The 17765-nt window shown below is 37.4% G+C and overlaps 1 protein-coding gene across 1 annotated transcript in view; it reads left to right on the forward strand.

Moving 5' to 3' along the window:
• The window catches only part of EFCAB5 (EF-hand calcium binding domain 5), a gene marked incomplete at its 3' end in the record, with an annotated part of 113548 nt that overhangs the window by 29221 nt on the left and 66562 nt on the right, over positions 1-17765 (forward strand). The window contains 3 exon segments of the mRNA XM_082861027.1: positions 6349-6919; positions 14316-14472; positions 16876-16924. Coding sequence (XP_082717153.1) covers positions 6349-6919; positions 14316-14472; positions 16876-16924 — 777 coding nt within the window.

Below are 17765 nucleotides of genomic sequence, written 5' to 3' on the forward strand. Positions count from 1 at the left end.
CAGTGGCGGGCTGCACAGGCTCCCAGGAGGGACAGTGTGGATAGTGACCTGTGCTTGCACACAGGCTTCTTGGTGTCTGCAGTAGCAGCCTTAGCGTCCCATGCCCGTCTCTGGGGTCCGCGCTAATAGCCGCGGCTCACGCCCGTCTCTGGATCTCTTTTAAGCGGCGCTCTTAATCCCCTCTCCTCGTGCACCAGGAAACAAAGAGGCAATAAAAAGTCTCTTGTCTCTTCTGCAGCTCCAGACTTTTTCCCGGACTCCCTCCCGGCTAGCTGTGGCGCAGTAGCCCCCTTCAGGCTGTGTTCACGCAGCCAACCCCAGTCCTCTCCCTGGGATCTAAGCTCCGAAGCCCGAGCCTCAGCTCCCAGCCCCCACCCATCCCCGCAGGCAAGCAGACAAGCCTCTGATCTGGTGAGTGCTGGTCGGCACCGATCCTCTGTGCGGGAATCTCTCCGCTTTGCCCTCCACACCCCTGTTGCTGCGCTCTCCTCTGTGGCTCCGAAGCTCCCCCGCTCCGCCACCAGAAGTCTCCACCTGTGAAGGGGCTTCCTGGTGTGTGGAAACCTTTCCTCCTTCACAGCTCCCTCCCACTCGTGCAGGTCCCGTCCCTATTCTTTGTCTCTGTTTTTTCTTTTTTCCTTTACCCTACACAAGTACGTGGGGAGTTTCTTGCCTTTTGGGAGGTCTGAGGTCTTCTGCCAGCGTTCAGTAGGGGTTCTGTAGGAGTTGTTCCACATGTAGATGTATTTCTGATGTATTTGTGGAGAGGAAGGTGATCTCCGCGTCTTACTCTTCCGCCATCTTGAAGTTCCACCTGTAGGTAGAATTTAAAAGTATTCTTCAGAGTACTCTCAATAAAGCTAAGAAAGAAATTTTAATAAATAAAAAGAATTTTAAAATATTTATGGATAGCCTCCCCCAAAATGACAATGAATAAATACATTGCAATGCAGTCATATAATGAAATATTATGGAGCAGTGAAAAACGAACACACGAGCTGCAGTTATCAATATAGATGAATTTCATAAACGTAATATTAAGTATTTAAAAGGTCACAGAATACACATGATATGAAATCATTTTTATAAAAATTAAAAACAAGAACAATATTATATTGCTTATATATAATATATACAAATGCAGAAAAATGATAAACATGAAATCAGAATAGTGTTTCTATCAAAGTAGGGGTATTTGAGAGGTTTTAATATACAGGTAATTTTTTTCTTAAGCTAAGAGTAGATATATGGCTACTTATATCATCATTGTATTTACAGTTCTCAAATATTTCATAATATATAAGATTTATAAAAACACTGCTCTAAGTTGAGGAGGTTCTGGTCTCTTACCCTTTTATTGCACTAGTACTATTTATTGAGAGTTATTAATGATTGAAGCATGGCTCAATAACTACTTTCTGGTTATGTTAAAAACAGTGAGTATGGGGACTTCCCTGGCCGCCCAGTGGTTAGGACTTCGCCTTCCAATGCAGAACTAAGATCCCAAATGCCTCGTGGCCAAAAAACCAAAACGAAAAACAGAAGCAGTATTGTAACAAATTCAATAAAGACTTTAAAAGTGGTCCACATTAAAAAAAAAAATCTTTAAAAAAATAATGAGTATCAAAATAATTTACATATCTATTTCTTCTTTTCTCCTGAATCCACGAAGTAATAGAGGCAAAGAATTTTAACAGTGTGTGGCCCTAATCCTATTGTGGTTCAGTTTGACATTAATATTTTTTCGGTGGAGAGAAGCAACTTGACTAGTAGATAATATTTGAAAGACCTGGAACTACTTCATCTCCATGGCCATATCAGAAAAAACCTTAAGATTCTTACTAAGTTTTTCATTCCAATCACCTCAGCAATCGTGGCTCTAGAAAAAAACATCTGATAGCTTATTGATCAGAGCCTGAACTAGCTAGGTCCTGGGAACCTAATTATATTTCTATTATATATTAACAACAAACAATTAGAAAATGAAAATTTTAAAATACAATTTTAATGGCATAAAAAGCACTAAATATCTCAAAATAAATCTAACCAAAAATGAACAAAACCTGTACACTGAAACTATAAAACATTGTTAAAAGAAATTAAAGAAGACCTAAATAAATGAAAAAGTATAACTTATTCATGAATTAGAAGACTTAATATTGTTAAGAAAGTAGTGCTCCCTCGATTGACCTCTAGATTCAGTGTAATTCTAGCAAAAATTTGTGCAGGGTTCTGTATATGTGTCTGTGTGTATATAAAATAATTTGATTCTAAAATTTATGTAGAAATGCAAAAGACCTAGAAAAGCCAAGGAAATCTTGAAGAACAGCAAAGCTGGGGGATTTATATTACTAAATATCAACATTTATAATTAGGTTACAGAAATTAGGACAGTAGGACATTGACATAAGGATAGACAAATAAGCCAATGAAATAGAGTCCAGTTGAAAGTCCTGTATTGAAAACAGGAGGTGTTTTCAATAATGATGCCAAAATGGAAAATATGTATTTTTGAGTCCTATCTCACCCCACACGTGCAAATAAATTCTACATGTATTGTAGAAATAAATGTGAGTGATAAAACAGTAAGTAATTTTAGAAGATGACAGGAGAATATTCTCATGATTTGCTAATATTTTGTTGAAGATTTACATCTATATTCATAAGGAATAGTAGTCTGAAATTTTCTTTTCATGTGGTGTCCTTATCTGGCTTTGGTATCATATCTATGCTGGCCTCATAGAATGAGTTAGAAACTGTTATGTCCTCTTCAATTTGGGGGGAGGAGTGTTGTAAGGATAGGTTTTAATTCTTTAAATGTTTGATTAAATTCACTGGTGAAGCCATCTGGTCCAGGATTTTTCTTTGTTGTGAGGGTTTTGATTACTAATTTAATCTCTTTACTTGTTATGGGTCTGTTAAGATTTTCTATTTCTTTTTGAGTCACTTTAGATACTTTTTGTGTATTTTTTGTCCATTTATTCTAGGTTATCCTTTTTATCTCTGTGAGATTGGTGGTAATGTTCCCACTTTCATTTCTTATATTAGTTTTTTTGTATCTTCACTCTTTTTCTCTTTGCCAGTCTAGCAATTTGTCAATTATGTTGATCTTTTCAAATAACCAACTTTTGGTTTCATTGATTTTCTCTGATGTTCTTATAGTCTCTATTTTGTTTATCTCCACTCTAATCTTTATTATTTCCTCCTTCTGTTAGTTTCAGGTTTATTTTAGTCTTCTTTTTCTAGTCCTTGAGGTGTAAACTTAGATTACTGATTTGAGATTTTTCATCTCTTTTAATGTAGTCACTTAACAGCTATAAATTTCCCTCTGAGCATTGCTTTCACTGTATCCCATAAGTTTTGGTATATTGTGTTTTCATTTTCATTCATCTCTAAGTATGTTCTAATTTCCCTTGTGATTTCTTCTTTAACCTATTGGTTGTTTAAAGGTGTGTTTTTTAATCCCACAGATTTCTCCTATATCTTCAAAGAAGACACTTTGTATGATATTTATATTTTTAAATCTATTAGGATTTGTTTTGTGGCCTAACATATAGTCTCTCCTGGAGGATGTCCCACGTGCACTTGAGCAGAATGTGTATTCTACTGTTGTTGGGTGGAATACTCAGTGTAGATCTGTTAGAGCTGGTTAATTTTTGTTTATGGCATGAAATATGGGTCCAACTTCATTTTTTTACATATGGATACCCATTTGTTACAGCACCATTTGTTGAAGAGATAATTTTTTCCCCATTGAATGATCTTGGCACCCTTGGCAAAAGTCAATTGGTCATATATTTATGGGTATATTTCTGCTCCAGGCTCATCTTGAATATTTCTTGCCCCAGTCCTAGAATCAGCCATTTTTTCAATGAGTCCTGATTTTTTTAAATTGGAGAATGATATTAGAAACCAAGGTCTGGGGACTTCCCTGGTGGCACAGTGGTTAAGAATCTGCCTGCCAATGAAGGGGACACGGGCTCGAGCCCTGGTCCGGGAAGATCCCACATGCCGCGGAGCAGCTAAGCCCGCACACCACAACTACTGAGCCTGCACTTTAGAGCCCATGCTACACAACAAGAGAAGCCATCGCAATGAGAAGCCTGCGCACCGCAACGAAGAGCAGCCCCTGCTCGCCGCAACTAGGGAAAGCTTGCACGCAGCAACGAAGACCCAATGCAGCCAAAAATAAATAAATAAATAAATTTTAAATTTCAATCCTATTAAAAAAAGAAAAAAAGAAAGAAGCCAAGGTCTGACTGAGCACTAGGTTTACAAGCTCTCGTAATTTTTAAAAATAATGTAACTATATTTTTAATTTCCTCTAATTGCTCTGAGGATATTTATTACAGCTCTTTTAGAACTCCTTATATTTGTTCTATTAGTGGTGCTTCCTTGGATAGTATTAATCATTGCATTTATTTAGTCATGGAGTTGGTTTTCGTTAAATATTTGGTGATCCTTATGTGTGTGTTTACATTTGCATTTGGGAATCCCTGTTTGCTTTTCTCTGGATGACGTTTCTGTTTTCTGTAGCCTGCTGCCAGTGATTGTGGAGGAGGGGTAAGATATGCAGATTGTGGAGGAGGGGTAAGATATGCAGACAGTGAAGTCTGTCAGCAATTCATTTTCTCTGTGTGTGGAGGCATTATTCTGCCTCTCTTGCCTGAATCCCCTTGTCCCATTTCAAGGGTGAATGCCTCTGGTGCCCGATGATTAGCTCAAATGGGGATGAAGATAGACAAAAAGGTCAGTCATTCCCCTGCTATCCGTATCTACACCCTTTAAACTTAAGGTGGCTCAGAGCTGCTCCCAAATTTCACAGTCATCTTCTGGATCTTTTTAGTCTTATAGTTTCTTTAATCAATCTAATCCCATCTACCTTATATTTTTCAGAGACCCTCAAAGTTTCTGAAGGCCCTCTTCATAATTGATTGTTAGCATTCTTTTTTTTTTTTTTTGGCTGTGCCACCTTAGTTGTGGCATGCAAGGATCTTCGTTGTGACATGAGGACTCTTAGTTGTGGCATGCATGTGGGATCTAGTTCCCCAACCAGGAATCAAACCCAGGCCCCTTGCATTGGGAGCGTGGAGTCTTACCCACTGGAGTCTTTGCCCACCAGAAAAGTCCTTTTTTTAAAATTAATTTTTACTGGAGTATAGTTGCCTTACAATGTTGTGTTAGTTTCTACTGGTTGTTAGCATTCTTATGTTCATATTAAAACACACACACACACACACAAACACACACACACCCTTTTCTATCATTTCTAGAGATTTTGGTAGGGAGGGCATGTAGGTCCTGACCTCAGTCCACTATCTTGGTCTAAAATCTCCAACATGAAAGAAGTTGGAAATATGAGAGTGGGAAGAAATATATTTATTGGGTTGGCCAAAAGGTTCATTTGGGTTCTTCTGTAACACCTTATGGAAAACCCCGAACAAACTTTTTGGCCAACCCAATACACGTACATGTCTGGTAGTCTCTCTTCACTGCCTACTCAGCAGACATCTTCCCACCTTTTGTCTGCCAATGGAACTTCAGTTTTGTAGCAGATGGAAATCACTTGATATCAGAGAATTTGGTCTAAACCCTGACCAAATTTGGTCTAAACCCTGACCAAGGAATAAATTATGATTGATCAAAACTATTCTCAATAACCCTTTTACCTTTACCAGCTATTGGCCTAGGGTGGGCATGTAACCTAATTAGGGCCAATGAAATGTAAAGGAAAGTCTTAGAGTGAGGAGTCTGGGATCTTCTCTTCTTGAATAATATAACAGAACCTCAAGAGGAGAAAGCCCCTTCGTTCTCAATCCTTTTCTCCTGTAAAGAAGTGATGCCTGGGCTTCCCTGGTGGTGCAGTGGTTGAGAGTCCGCCTGCCGATGCGTGCCCCGGTCCGGGAAGATCCCACATGCCGCAGAGCGGCTGGGCCCGTGAGCCATGGCCGCTGAGCCTGCGCATCCGGAGCCTGTGCTCTGCAACGGGAGTAGCCACAACAGTGAGAGGCCCGAGTACCAAAAAAAAAAAAAAAAAAAAGAAGTGATGCCTGGAGCTGCAATAGCTATCTTGTGATCCTGAGATACAAGCACAAAAAAATGAATAAAGAACAATAGAAACATTGTAGGTACATAATAAAAACACTGAGCTGTTGAATGGCTTCTGATTAAGAAAACAGTAAATGTCCTTATGGTTAAAGTCACTGCTGTCTGATTTTCTGTTACTTTTAGCTGTGTTCGAATATACCATGTAAATGGATGTAAAATAATTTTCTAATAATACTCTAAAGTAACATAGATTAAAATCTACTTCTAATATTTCTTACATTTCAATTTTTGTCCCCTCAGAATTAAACCTGGAGGAGCAGCTAAAAATCTCTACTTGTTCACTAGAGGACTCTAGAATCTCAAAGAATACTGTATTTAGAAAACCTGCAAAAGTGATTTTCAATTTAGATCAAACTGCACAAAATTCAAAGCTAGAACAGTCATGGAAGAAAAATCTTTTTGAAAGAGTGCAGGCAAGAGCCCAGGCAATGCAGCAGAAAATCATAGGTAAGGAAAATCTGAAGAAGGAACTAGAAAAAAAGGCTGAAGAAAAACTCCCCACGGATAATTTGGCCAAAGAGTGGTTTAATACTGAAAATATGACACTGAACACTCGTGCGTATTTACTCGACAAACTTCTACCCACCTTAGTTCCTGGAATGGAAAAAATGTTAATGCAAGTGGAAAAGAAAAAGCTTTTGGCAGAAGTTGATATTCCAACCAAGTTTGATCCAATTAACCATTTGGGGGAATACTTAATGAGAAACAACCCTAATTACATCAAAGACTCAGGAATGTCTGGTTATCAGAGGGTGATGAGAAATATTGCAGAAGACCTGAAGATAAACGTTCCAAGCACTACTTACAACAGGTACAGTTTGTTGTATTTTCAGTTGATGATCTAGCTCCTTATGTTGAAAAGCAAGTAGAACAATGACATAATCATACAAATAGGACTTAAAGTAACTTTATAGTTCTTCAAAAAGTATTTATTGAGCTACTACTATGTGCTTAACTATTTATGAGGCACTGTGAAGACTAACGAGGTATATTAAGTAAGTTCCTTGTACTGATGAATTTAGTTATCTCACTAGGATCCCAAGTGTATATTTATTTGTTTATTATTTGTCTTCTTGCATTGGAAAGTAAGCTATATGAGAGGAAGGACTTTTTAAAATTTAACTTTTCAGATAGGTAATATGTTCGCCTGGTTCAAAAGCTGAAACGTATAAAGTGTTATATGTTAAAAACTTTCTCTCCCATTCTTTTCCTCCATCCACGCAGTGCTCCACCTCTGCTATAAATAGCTACTGTTCTTAGTTTTCAATGGGTCCTTCCAGAGTTTCTTAGTGCATACATAAGCAAATGCAAATATACATTCTTAATTTTCTTCCTTTTATCCAAAGCATGTGAATGAGTTACAAATATTTTCCTGTTTTTCACCTGTCATTTATCTTGTGTCATGTATAGGATTTTTTATTTCTATGTGGTCAAATTTATTTACTTTTATTTTATGGCTTCTGGGCTTTGAGTCATTGTTATATTTCATTTCAAGATGTTAAAAGAATTGTCCCATGTTTTCTTCTGGAATTATTTTAATTTTAATTTAAAATATTGATCCATTTAGAATTTATCCTAGTGTAAGATTTAAAATATGTATCCAACTTTTTCTTTTCCAAATGGCTACATAGTGAGCCCAATAACAGTTACTGAATAGTCTATATTTGTTCTTTTCTAATCACTACTGTCTATTCTTGTGTGTTTACTTTTCAATATGAACTTTAGGATTGGTTCATCTACCTGAGAAAAAGAAGAGTGGGGGAGAGAGAACACCAAAAGAAACGTTATAGGAATTTTTATTGAAATAAGATTAAATTTATTCATTATCTTAGGGAAAATCAACATCTTTAATAATGACAAGTGTTTCTATATGAGAATGCTTGTCTTTCCATTTGCTCATCTTATTCTGTATCAGTCAATGTTGTCTTAAAGTTGTTAGGAATATCATGAAAGAGTTAAAGTATTTAAAGATGCTTTCTTTGCTGAGATTATCAGAATTAGGGTTTCATCTTCCTCTGGCAAAAATCCAAGATCCATATGTCAACACAAGACAGTTTCAGGCATTTGTAGAATATTCAGAAATCCTAGGGATGCTTTACAGCAGCACAATGTCTATTGACTTAAAGCTTGGATACCCAGCAATCTTAGCAAAAACAGTCCTGCTTTTAAATTCTCTGAACTGTATCACTGTTTGTGTTGTTCTCAATCCATTAGAGAGCTTTGGAGAAGTCCGTTCATTTTAGGAATGAGTTTTCCTTAACTTATGCTCAAGAAAAGGACACATAATATTTTTGTTTGGTTTGTCAAGACTTTATCTTCTGGTGATAATGTTAAAGTGTCTGTTTGACTCAACCTGATCTGAAAATTTTTCATCTGCCTACTTCCCTGGACAAAAATGGATTCATCTTTGTTTGGTGTCTAAGTACGATAGATAGAGAAGACACTTCTTACTGATTTGGAACAATTTATATAGTGGTAGCCACTTATCTAAAAAATAAAATATCACTGCTATTTGTAATTTTACATATGCAATATACTTTCATTGCTTTCCCTCAGGGTTCCTGAAAGACAGGTATAGAATTGAAGTGGACTATAATTCTTACATGTAAATTTGCAAAACTGATAAGGAGGGTAGGTTTGTGTCATTTTGTTTTTCTTCATATTTTCTTTTCGCATCTTTTCCCTCTGATTCTTGATCCCTCCAATTCTTGAGAATGCATATTCTATGTCACTACTGCCTTATTGTGAATTGATAATGAAAAATATTTGCACTTAAAGTAAGATTACAGGGCTTCCCTGGTGGCGTAGTGGTTGAGAGTCCACCTGCCGATGCAGGGGACACGGGTTCGTGCCCTGGTCCGGGAAGATCCCACATGCCGCGGAGCGGCTGGGCCCGTGAGCCATGGCTGCTGAGCCTACGCGTCCGGAGCCTGTGCTCCGCAACGGGAGAGGTCGCAACAGTGAGAGGCCCGCATACCGAAAAAAAAAAAAAAGTAAAATTACAAACTTTTGATAGCTTGATTATGGTGATGGTTACACATATTTATACGTGTTGAAATTTATACAACTATGCACCAAAAAAGGTTAATTTTACTGTATGATATATTTTTTTAAAAGTTAAACATTAAAAAGGAAGTGTAGAGAAAGATTATTAATGGTAGAATTTTACACTGTTGCAGAGAAGTACACTATTGCACACTATTTTCTATCATATTGCACACTATATTGCATGCCATCTTCTATCATATCTATATTTCCAACAATGAGCGAAGTATTTGGCATGAGTTGGGCCTCAATAAATATTTGTTAGATGAATGAATTAATAACTTAAATTTATTGAGGAGTCTTCACAGTCAATCAGTATTTATGGCATAATTATTCAGTGCTTAATGTTGAGCCATACCTTATACAAAAAAGAAATACAAAATTTGGTTCTTGTCATGAGGAGCTTATACACTCTAGTTGAGGAAATATGACTAAAACATAGCTAAATTTATCAAAATAGTTGTCCACACAGCACTCTCCCTACTTCCTACACTTTTATCAACCTGTTCCATCTGGTCTTTTTTCCAGGCTCTCTTCAATAAATGTCACTTACCAATATGACAACATTCTCTCTGCTTCTAGGCCCAGTGGAAAGTTTGCAGTCCTCATCTTACTTGACCTCTTAGCAGTGTTCAATTGTGTTGGCCATTTCCTCCTTGAAATGCTGTTTCCCTTCCTTCCATGATATCATTCTTTACTAGTTTTCCCTCTACCTCTGTTTAATCCTTCTCAGTATCCTTTGCTGGTTCATTCTTTGCTACCTGATCTTCAAATATTAAGGTTCCTTAAGGCATAGTTCTCCTATCACTCCATAATCCATCCCTGAGTGCCCTCATTACAACACATGTAACTATCTATTCAGTATGTGCACTTGGATGTTTCACGAGCATCTCAGTTTCAACAAGTCATTGTCTTAATTGATCATCCATCCAGATTTTTAAGCCAAAACCAGAGGGATCAACCTTGACACTTTCTACTTCCTCATTGATCACTTCCAATCAATCATTAAGTCCTGCTGATTTTACCTCCTTCTTTCAAATCTATTCATTTCTGACCCTCCCCACTGCTGTCACCCTAGTCTAAGCTACCATCATCTGTCACCTGCAATATTGCAATAGTCTCCTAATTGTTATGTTTACATCCATTTTGCCCTCTTCCACTCTATCGTTTACCTGTAACTGAAGTGATTTTTTTAAAGTTTAACGTTTTCATATTTTTCTCCAGTGTGAAACCTTTCAATGGTATCCCTTTATTCTTAGGATAAAAACCAAAATCCTTAACTAGGCCTATACAAACTTTCTTGTATGACCTGGTCTCTGACTTTCTTTCTAGCCCGGGCTCCCACCTCTCTCATTCTCACACTCTATACCCCAGGCATATAGGATTTCTTTCAGTTCTTCAAACATACTGTGCTTCTTTCCACTTCAAGATCTTTTCACATGTTGTTACTTCTTTCCCTTCCTCTTTGTCTTATCCTCCCAGTCCTTCAGAGTTCAGCTCAAATACCACTTCGTCATGAATTTGGGTTGGGGTCTTCCCTTATAGGCTCTCTCATTGCATCCTGTGTTTCTTCTTCATCGCACTTATCAAAATTGTAATGGTTGTTTCTCCTGCTGTAATGTGAGCAGGAACTACATCTGTCATATTCACCATTGAATCCCCAGCATCTAACACTGTGTTGTGTAAGTAATGCTCAATAAATATTTGTTAAATGAATTAACTGACATATTCTAATCTGGCTTAGAATGATGAAAGTTTTCTTGTTTTTTTTTTGATACATAAGATTATTTTGAGATATGTCTTAATTTGGAGTAATTGAGTATTTAATTTTGAAATCTCTATGATTAATCATCTGTACTTAAGTGGGAGGCTATAATAAATGTTCTTCATCATTTTATAAAATTCCAAATAGGCCTAATTATTTAGCTGTTCAAATATCATTGATTAACCAGTAACTTAGATTTTTCTTAAGTCATTGAACCTTATGTCAGGAACTTCATTTCATAATAAGCTGTATATTGAATAAACAGAAGAAAATGGGTTAAGTACAATAACTAAGTAGACATATATCATATATGTATTTTTATAGGAATACTCATCACAGGAATAATGTGGACATGCTCCAAGAATGGCAAGAAGTCCAATTTAGCTCTGTGAAACTAAGACCATCAGAGCTTAAAAACAAACAAACAAATAAAAGCTGAGTTTATTAACTTGCCAGGCAAAGGAATCTACACCAGTGAAGAATTCACTGACTAGTTTGCTGAAGGGGAAAATTCTGGAGTTTTTAAGTGTTAGGAAGGGAGCTTTATAGTGGTTATAACAACTGAAGACGATCACACTGTATATAGGACAGAGTGAGTCCATAGGTTTGTACATGATTGATTAAAACAAGTTCTATTGTTTAGCAGTTGAGAAAGAGTCCTCCCTTAGGTCTAGTAATGGTCTGGTGTACTGGGGTCACTCAAAGTTCATGATCAATTATGCACTTAAGCTGGTTAGAACCAGTTTTTATGAAATACAACATTCAGTTTTGATATAATCTAGGCAAATACTCTGAGTGGAAGATTTTCCATACACAGCTTGAATGGATGGATAGGATTTGGATTGTCACAATTAGGGTAAGGAAGCATTTTTATTTCTTTAATCAGTTAGATTTATACTGTACTTTTCTTTAAAAAAGCTCAAAACAGTTGTTAAGATGGCAAAACTGTTTCGTTAGTTAGCTTTTGCTGCATAACAAAATACCTCAAAACTCAGTGGCTTAAATAAACAATCATTTATTTGCTCATGATTTTGGACTGGGCTCATGGCTCATCTCTGATCCACATGGTATCAGTTGGACTCACTCATACATTGCGGTAAAATGGCAATGATAGTCTTAGTCATTTGTCTATTAGTTGGCTGACTGTTGGTAAAAGCAATGGAGGTAACTGGATCATCATCCAGCAGGCTAGCCAAGGCTTATTTCCAAGGTGGTGGTAGAAGTGCTCTTAAGTTCAATACAAGAGAGCAAACCCCAATGTTTAAGCACTTTTTCTTCCAGTTTTATTGTGATATAATTTATAGCACTTTTCAACTTTCTGCTTCCATCATGTTTGCTAATGACCCATCGGCTAAAGCAAGTCACATGGCCACAGACAGACACAAGAGATGCAGAAATAGACTCCAGCTCATAATGGGAAAAGCTGCAAAGTTACACTGCATACAGACAGACATGCATACAGGAATGGGAAGAATCTGTGATAATTTTTGCATTTTACCACACTGCAGGTTTTTTTCTTTCAGGTCTCCTTAAATGTGGATTTATACTTAGAATCTGCTTACAGATTATGGCTACCCTACACTACCCAAAGTTATGAGTTTTGGATGCTATGGAATTCTGTTGATTAATTTAGATATCGTCTTGAGATAATGCAGACCACTAAAGAGAAATTTTATTCAGTCCCTGAATGAGTTACCTAGTAAATTAAAAATCCATCTGGATTATATTTGGAGTCTCATGTGCAGTAGCCCTGAAGCACAAAACTAAGTTTTGTTTCTAAATGTGGGCATTAATAAGAGGGAGGAAATGATGTCTGAACTGAGACCTAAAGGACGTGGAGGATCGAGTCAAACAAAGAGAGGGAGGAAGGCTTTTCAGGCAGATGGAAATAGGACAGAAACTCAATTTTGTTAATCTACGTTGATTAATACACATAAGAATCTGGAGACACCGAGTACTTATTACACAATATCACTTACTTATCTGTTCTGCAGTGGACCCTAAGCTTTATAATGGCAGAATCTATAGTAGGTGCTTGATAAATGTTTGTGTAATGAGTAAATAAGTAACTGACTTAGTGAGTGAGTGTGAATGAGTGAATAATGAGAAAAAGCTAGAAGAAGGACGCAGACACAGAACAGAAAATCATGCAGAAAAGACAGAAGTTGAGGAGAGTGCTGTATAGAGACAGGGGAAAGGGGAGAGGAGGATAGAGAGAGCGGGAGAGAGGGAGAAAGATAAAGCAGCAGGGGGAGAAAGAGTAGGGGAAGAGCAGAAGAAGAGCCAGCCAAGAATAGACTGGGGGTTCTGAGATAAGTGATGGCGGTTTGGCTAGTTAGTAGTCGCATTAGAGGAACTTAGCACATCCTTTAAAATGCTAATTAATCTTCCAGCAGTTCAGAAACAAGCCCTTCTGCACTATTTAACAACTTGCCTATTTTTATTTTCAAACTTCAAAGTTTATTTTTGAAGGCTTCTTTTCTTAGAGAATTTTGAAGGCCATATATGGGCATAAAGTAATGATTTAGATTTTAGTTGTTTCTTTTGGATTATTGGAGTTCTCCAGTTTACCAGTTCTTACTGAGAATTCTTTTGCATTTCCAAATCTGTCAGATTGCCCTAGTCTCTCTTCTTTGAAAGATGAAGACCTGACTCAAACATTACTTGAAAATTGTATTTGAAACCAGCAGCTATTTTTATTATTCTGAACCATTTTGGTGTTTCAATCAAAACCAGTTTTGGGGTTTTGAAGTCCTAGTAGGGATGATAAACATAGGAATGACTAAAATCACATTCTTCCCCCATTTTCAACCTGGGTGATGCAACTCTGTCTGAGTACAAGTTAGCTATTATGCTCAGAGGCTGTCAAAAGTATTTGACTCCAGCCGGATAAAAGAAATTGGCAATAAATTTTCCTAGACAGAAATCAGAAGTTTGGTCCAAGGCATCAGAATTACCTGAGATGCTTTTCATAAATGCAGTTTCCAGGCTCCCACCCTAGACTTGGAATTAGAGTCCTTCCAAGATGATTTACGTGTCCAGGGAAAAAAGAGGCCCACCACCTTGAGGCTTTAGTGCGTTCAACCTTGCTTTTATATGTGGCAGGTTCTAGAGCTATTCTTAGTGCTTCTTAAGTACAGTATTTAGTTGAGTAAAATAAGGCCTACCTCTATAAAAAGTCAAATAATAGTAGAAGGCAGCTTATCATTAATGCCAAATTCAGTATGTGCTGGGGGACGGAGGGATCCCTACAGGCTTGAATGAAGGAAAATTTCATGGAAAAAGACAGATCCAAAGTTTAAATGAGGCTCTGAACTCCTGTATTCTGCCATTTGAACAATCTGAGTCAAATCCAGTGGTCTCAACTTGACATTTCTTCTGTTTCTACATCCTTCAGAGTATCCAAGATGAAGGAGAATATTAAACAGAAACGAGAACAAAGAGAATGCATGAACAAAGTCAAAGCCAAGGTGGCCAACACATGGAAACAGGCTCTGCAGGAACAGTTCAATGAGTGGATTCTAGACCCCAAAGGAATGATTCCTATGATAGTGGTAAGGAAGAGGGTATCTGTGAAGGGTAGGTGGAATGGGTGATAAGAGGGTGATTGCTAGATACTGAGCAGAGTGCTAGAAACCTCCCTCTAAATTTTTGGTCCTGCTGATGTAAGTCTAGCCCATGAAAGTCAATTTCTTCAATTTTCTCTTGAACATTAAAAAGAAAATTCTAGGTAGATTTCCAAAATATTGACTCTGGCTGAATTTCACAAACTCTTCCTTACAGACAGACATAGCTTTCGTTTGTTTTTTGTATGTGTGTGACTAATTACTTCTGTGGACTAAAAGACCATATCCTTTTTTGGGGGGGAGGCCATGCCACACGGCTTGTGGGATTTTAGTCCCCTGACCAGGGATCAAACCCAGGCCCTCGGCAGTGAGAGCACAGAGTCCTAACCACCAGACCGCCAAGGAATTCCCTAAAAGACCATGTCTTTAGCTCTGAAAAATAACTGTACTCTAAGAGTTATACATGTTCTCTTAGGTGTATATAGATGTGAGAATAATTATTGGTTAGATACAATACCAAGCATATTTCCAGTTGCTAAAAATAGACCAAGGAAGACAAGCCACAGACTGGAAGAAAATATTTGCAAAAGACATACCTGATAAAGAACAGTAATATACAAATAACTCTTAAAATCAACAATAGGAAAACAAATAACAGATTTTAGAATGGGCAAAAGACCTGAACAGACACTTCACCAAAGATATACAGGTGACAAATAAGCATATGAAAATGTGTTCCACATATGTCATCAGGGAAATGCAAATTAGAACAGCAGTGAGATACCACTACACACCTATCAGAATGGCCAAAATCCAGAACATTGACAACACCAAATCCTAGCAAAGATGTGCACCAACAGAAACTCTCATTCATTGTTGGTAAAATACAAAAAGGTGTGGTCACTTTGGAATACAGTTTGGCAGTCTCTTATAAAGCTAAACATACTCTTACCATACAATCAAGCCATGGTAGATGGTCCTTTGTATTTACCCAAAGGAGTTGAAAATTTATGTCCACACAAAAGCCTACACATGGATGTTTACAGCATAATTGACAAAACTTGGAAGCAACCAAGATGTCCTTCAGTGGGTGAATAATAAATAAATGTGGTACATCCAGATAGTGAAATATTATTCTGTGCTAAAAAGAAATGAGCTATCAAGCCATGAAAAGACATGGAAGAACCTTAAATGAATATTACTAAGTGAAAGAAGCCAATCTGAAAAGGCTATATACTGTATGATTCTAACTCTATGACTTTCCAGAAAAGGTAAAATTATGGAGGCGGTAAAAAGATCATTGGTTTCCAGGAGTGAGGAGGGGAAATAAGGATGAATAGGCAGAGCACAGAGGAGTTTTAGGGTGGTGAAGCAATTCTGTACAATACCATAATAATGGATACATGTCATCATATAATTTTCAAAACCCATAGAATGTATAACACTAATGTAAACTATGGACTTTGGGTTATGAGTTTCCAGTGTAGGTTCATTGATGGTAACAAATATACCATTGTGATGGGGGATGTTGGTAGTGGAGGAAAGCTATGTATGTGGTGGTCGGGGGCAGGGAGTCTATGGAAACTCTCTGTACTTTCTGGTCAATTTTTCTGTGAACCTAAAACTTCCCTGAAAAATAAAGTCTTATTTTTAAAAAATGGACCAAGGAACTTCCCTGGTGGCACAGTGGTTAAGGATCCGCCTGCCAATGCAGGGGACGTGGGTTTGAGCCCTGGTTCAGGAAGATCCCACATGCTGTGGAGCAACTAAGCCCGTGCGCCACAGCTACTGAGCCTGCACTCTAGAGCCTGTGAGCCACAACTGCTGAGCCCACGTGCCACAACTACTGAAGCTCTTGCACCTAGAGCCCGTGCTCCACAACAAGAGAAGCCACCGCAATGAGAAGCCTGCGCGCCACAACGAAGACCCAATGCAGCCAAAAATAAATTATAAAAATAAAAATAATAAATAAAAATAAAAAAATAAAAAATGGACCAAGAAGAGCTCAGAAATTTTGTTTTTAGTCATTGAAGACTGAAGAATTATAGAGGATTCTTTGGATTGCCAAACTGGTTGCCAAATTTGCCTTAGCTCCGTCATGCCCAATGTCTGAGTGTTGTTAGAAATTTCCTTAGAGGGGGCAAATGGGATCTGCTCAGCATCCTAGTTCTCACACAAAAAGGTTGAAAATCAGTGAGGAAATAGATGCAAAAGCATTTTATATACTTTGAAATCTGCTATAAACTAAATGTTAATTATTACTATTTCTGTCCCTGGGTTAGAAGAATTACCTAGGACTTAAATTAAAAGACTACAGATGGCTTTTAGTCTAAAATACTTAATATATGCTAATTGAAAAGTAGTATATGGTCTCTTTTCTTTGATTTGCAGATTCAGAATGTCCTTCATGAATTTTTTCAAAATCCAGATTTCCAGCTTGGTAAGCCTGCCTGTTACTGCAGTGTTTATATTTTTCTCTCTCCTTTTTTTTGAGGGTGGAGGGATGCTGAATAAAGATGAAGGGTCATGTAGTCAAGCTCTTTTGCTCTTTTCAGTTGGAGAATGTAGAAAAGCAGAGATGCAATCAGTGATTTTTAATTCTTTCAGTCGAGTGCCCCATTTTATTACAACTATTTTGTAATAACCCTTTATTATCCTATCAAATTCCTAGAAAATATTGCTTACATACACAGAATTTTAAAAGAAAGATATAATGTCATAACTGTGATATGAAGGAGAAATACAAGTAAAGACATAAGAAAATTAAATTGTGCTGTATTTCAATATATAAATGCTTAGTTACAACTTCGCTAAAAGACATATGGAATAGTCAGACATTTGTACCTATTTATAATGAATGTTTAGACATAAGAAAAGTAAAATTATGTCCAATCAGTCATACTCTTTGTATCTGGCATTTTGAAATAAGAGCAAAATGAATGGATTTTTATATACATGTAGAATCCTCGGGCTTCTCTGGTGGCGCAGTGGTTGAGAGTCTGCCTGCTGATGCAGGGGACACGGGTTCATGTCCCAGTCCGGGAAGATACCACATGCTGCGGAGCGGCTGGGCCCGTGAGCCATGGCTGCTGAGCTTGCGCATCTGGCGCCTATGCTCCGCAACGGGAGAGGCCACAACAGTGAGAGGCCCGTGTACCACAAAAAAAAAAAAAAAAAACTTTTTATGTACCAACCCATAATAGGCAGGAAGAGTTATTCTTAGAAGTAGGAGAGGAAACCAGTGTATTAATTCTTTTATCATGAGCTTTCATACAATTTAT

The sequence above is a fragment of the Leucopleurus acutus genome (assembly GCF_964270905.1).
Source record: "Leucopleurus acutus genome assembly, chromosome: 19".
In the NCBI taxonomy this organism is placed as follows: Eukaryota; Metazoa; Chordata; class Mammalia; order Artiodactyla; family Delphinidae; genus Leucopleurus; species Leucopleurus acutus.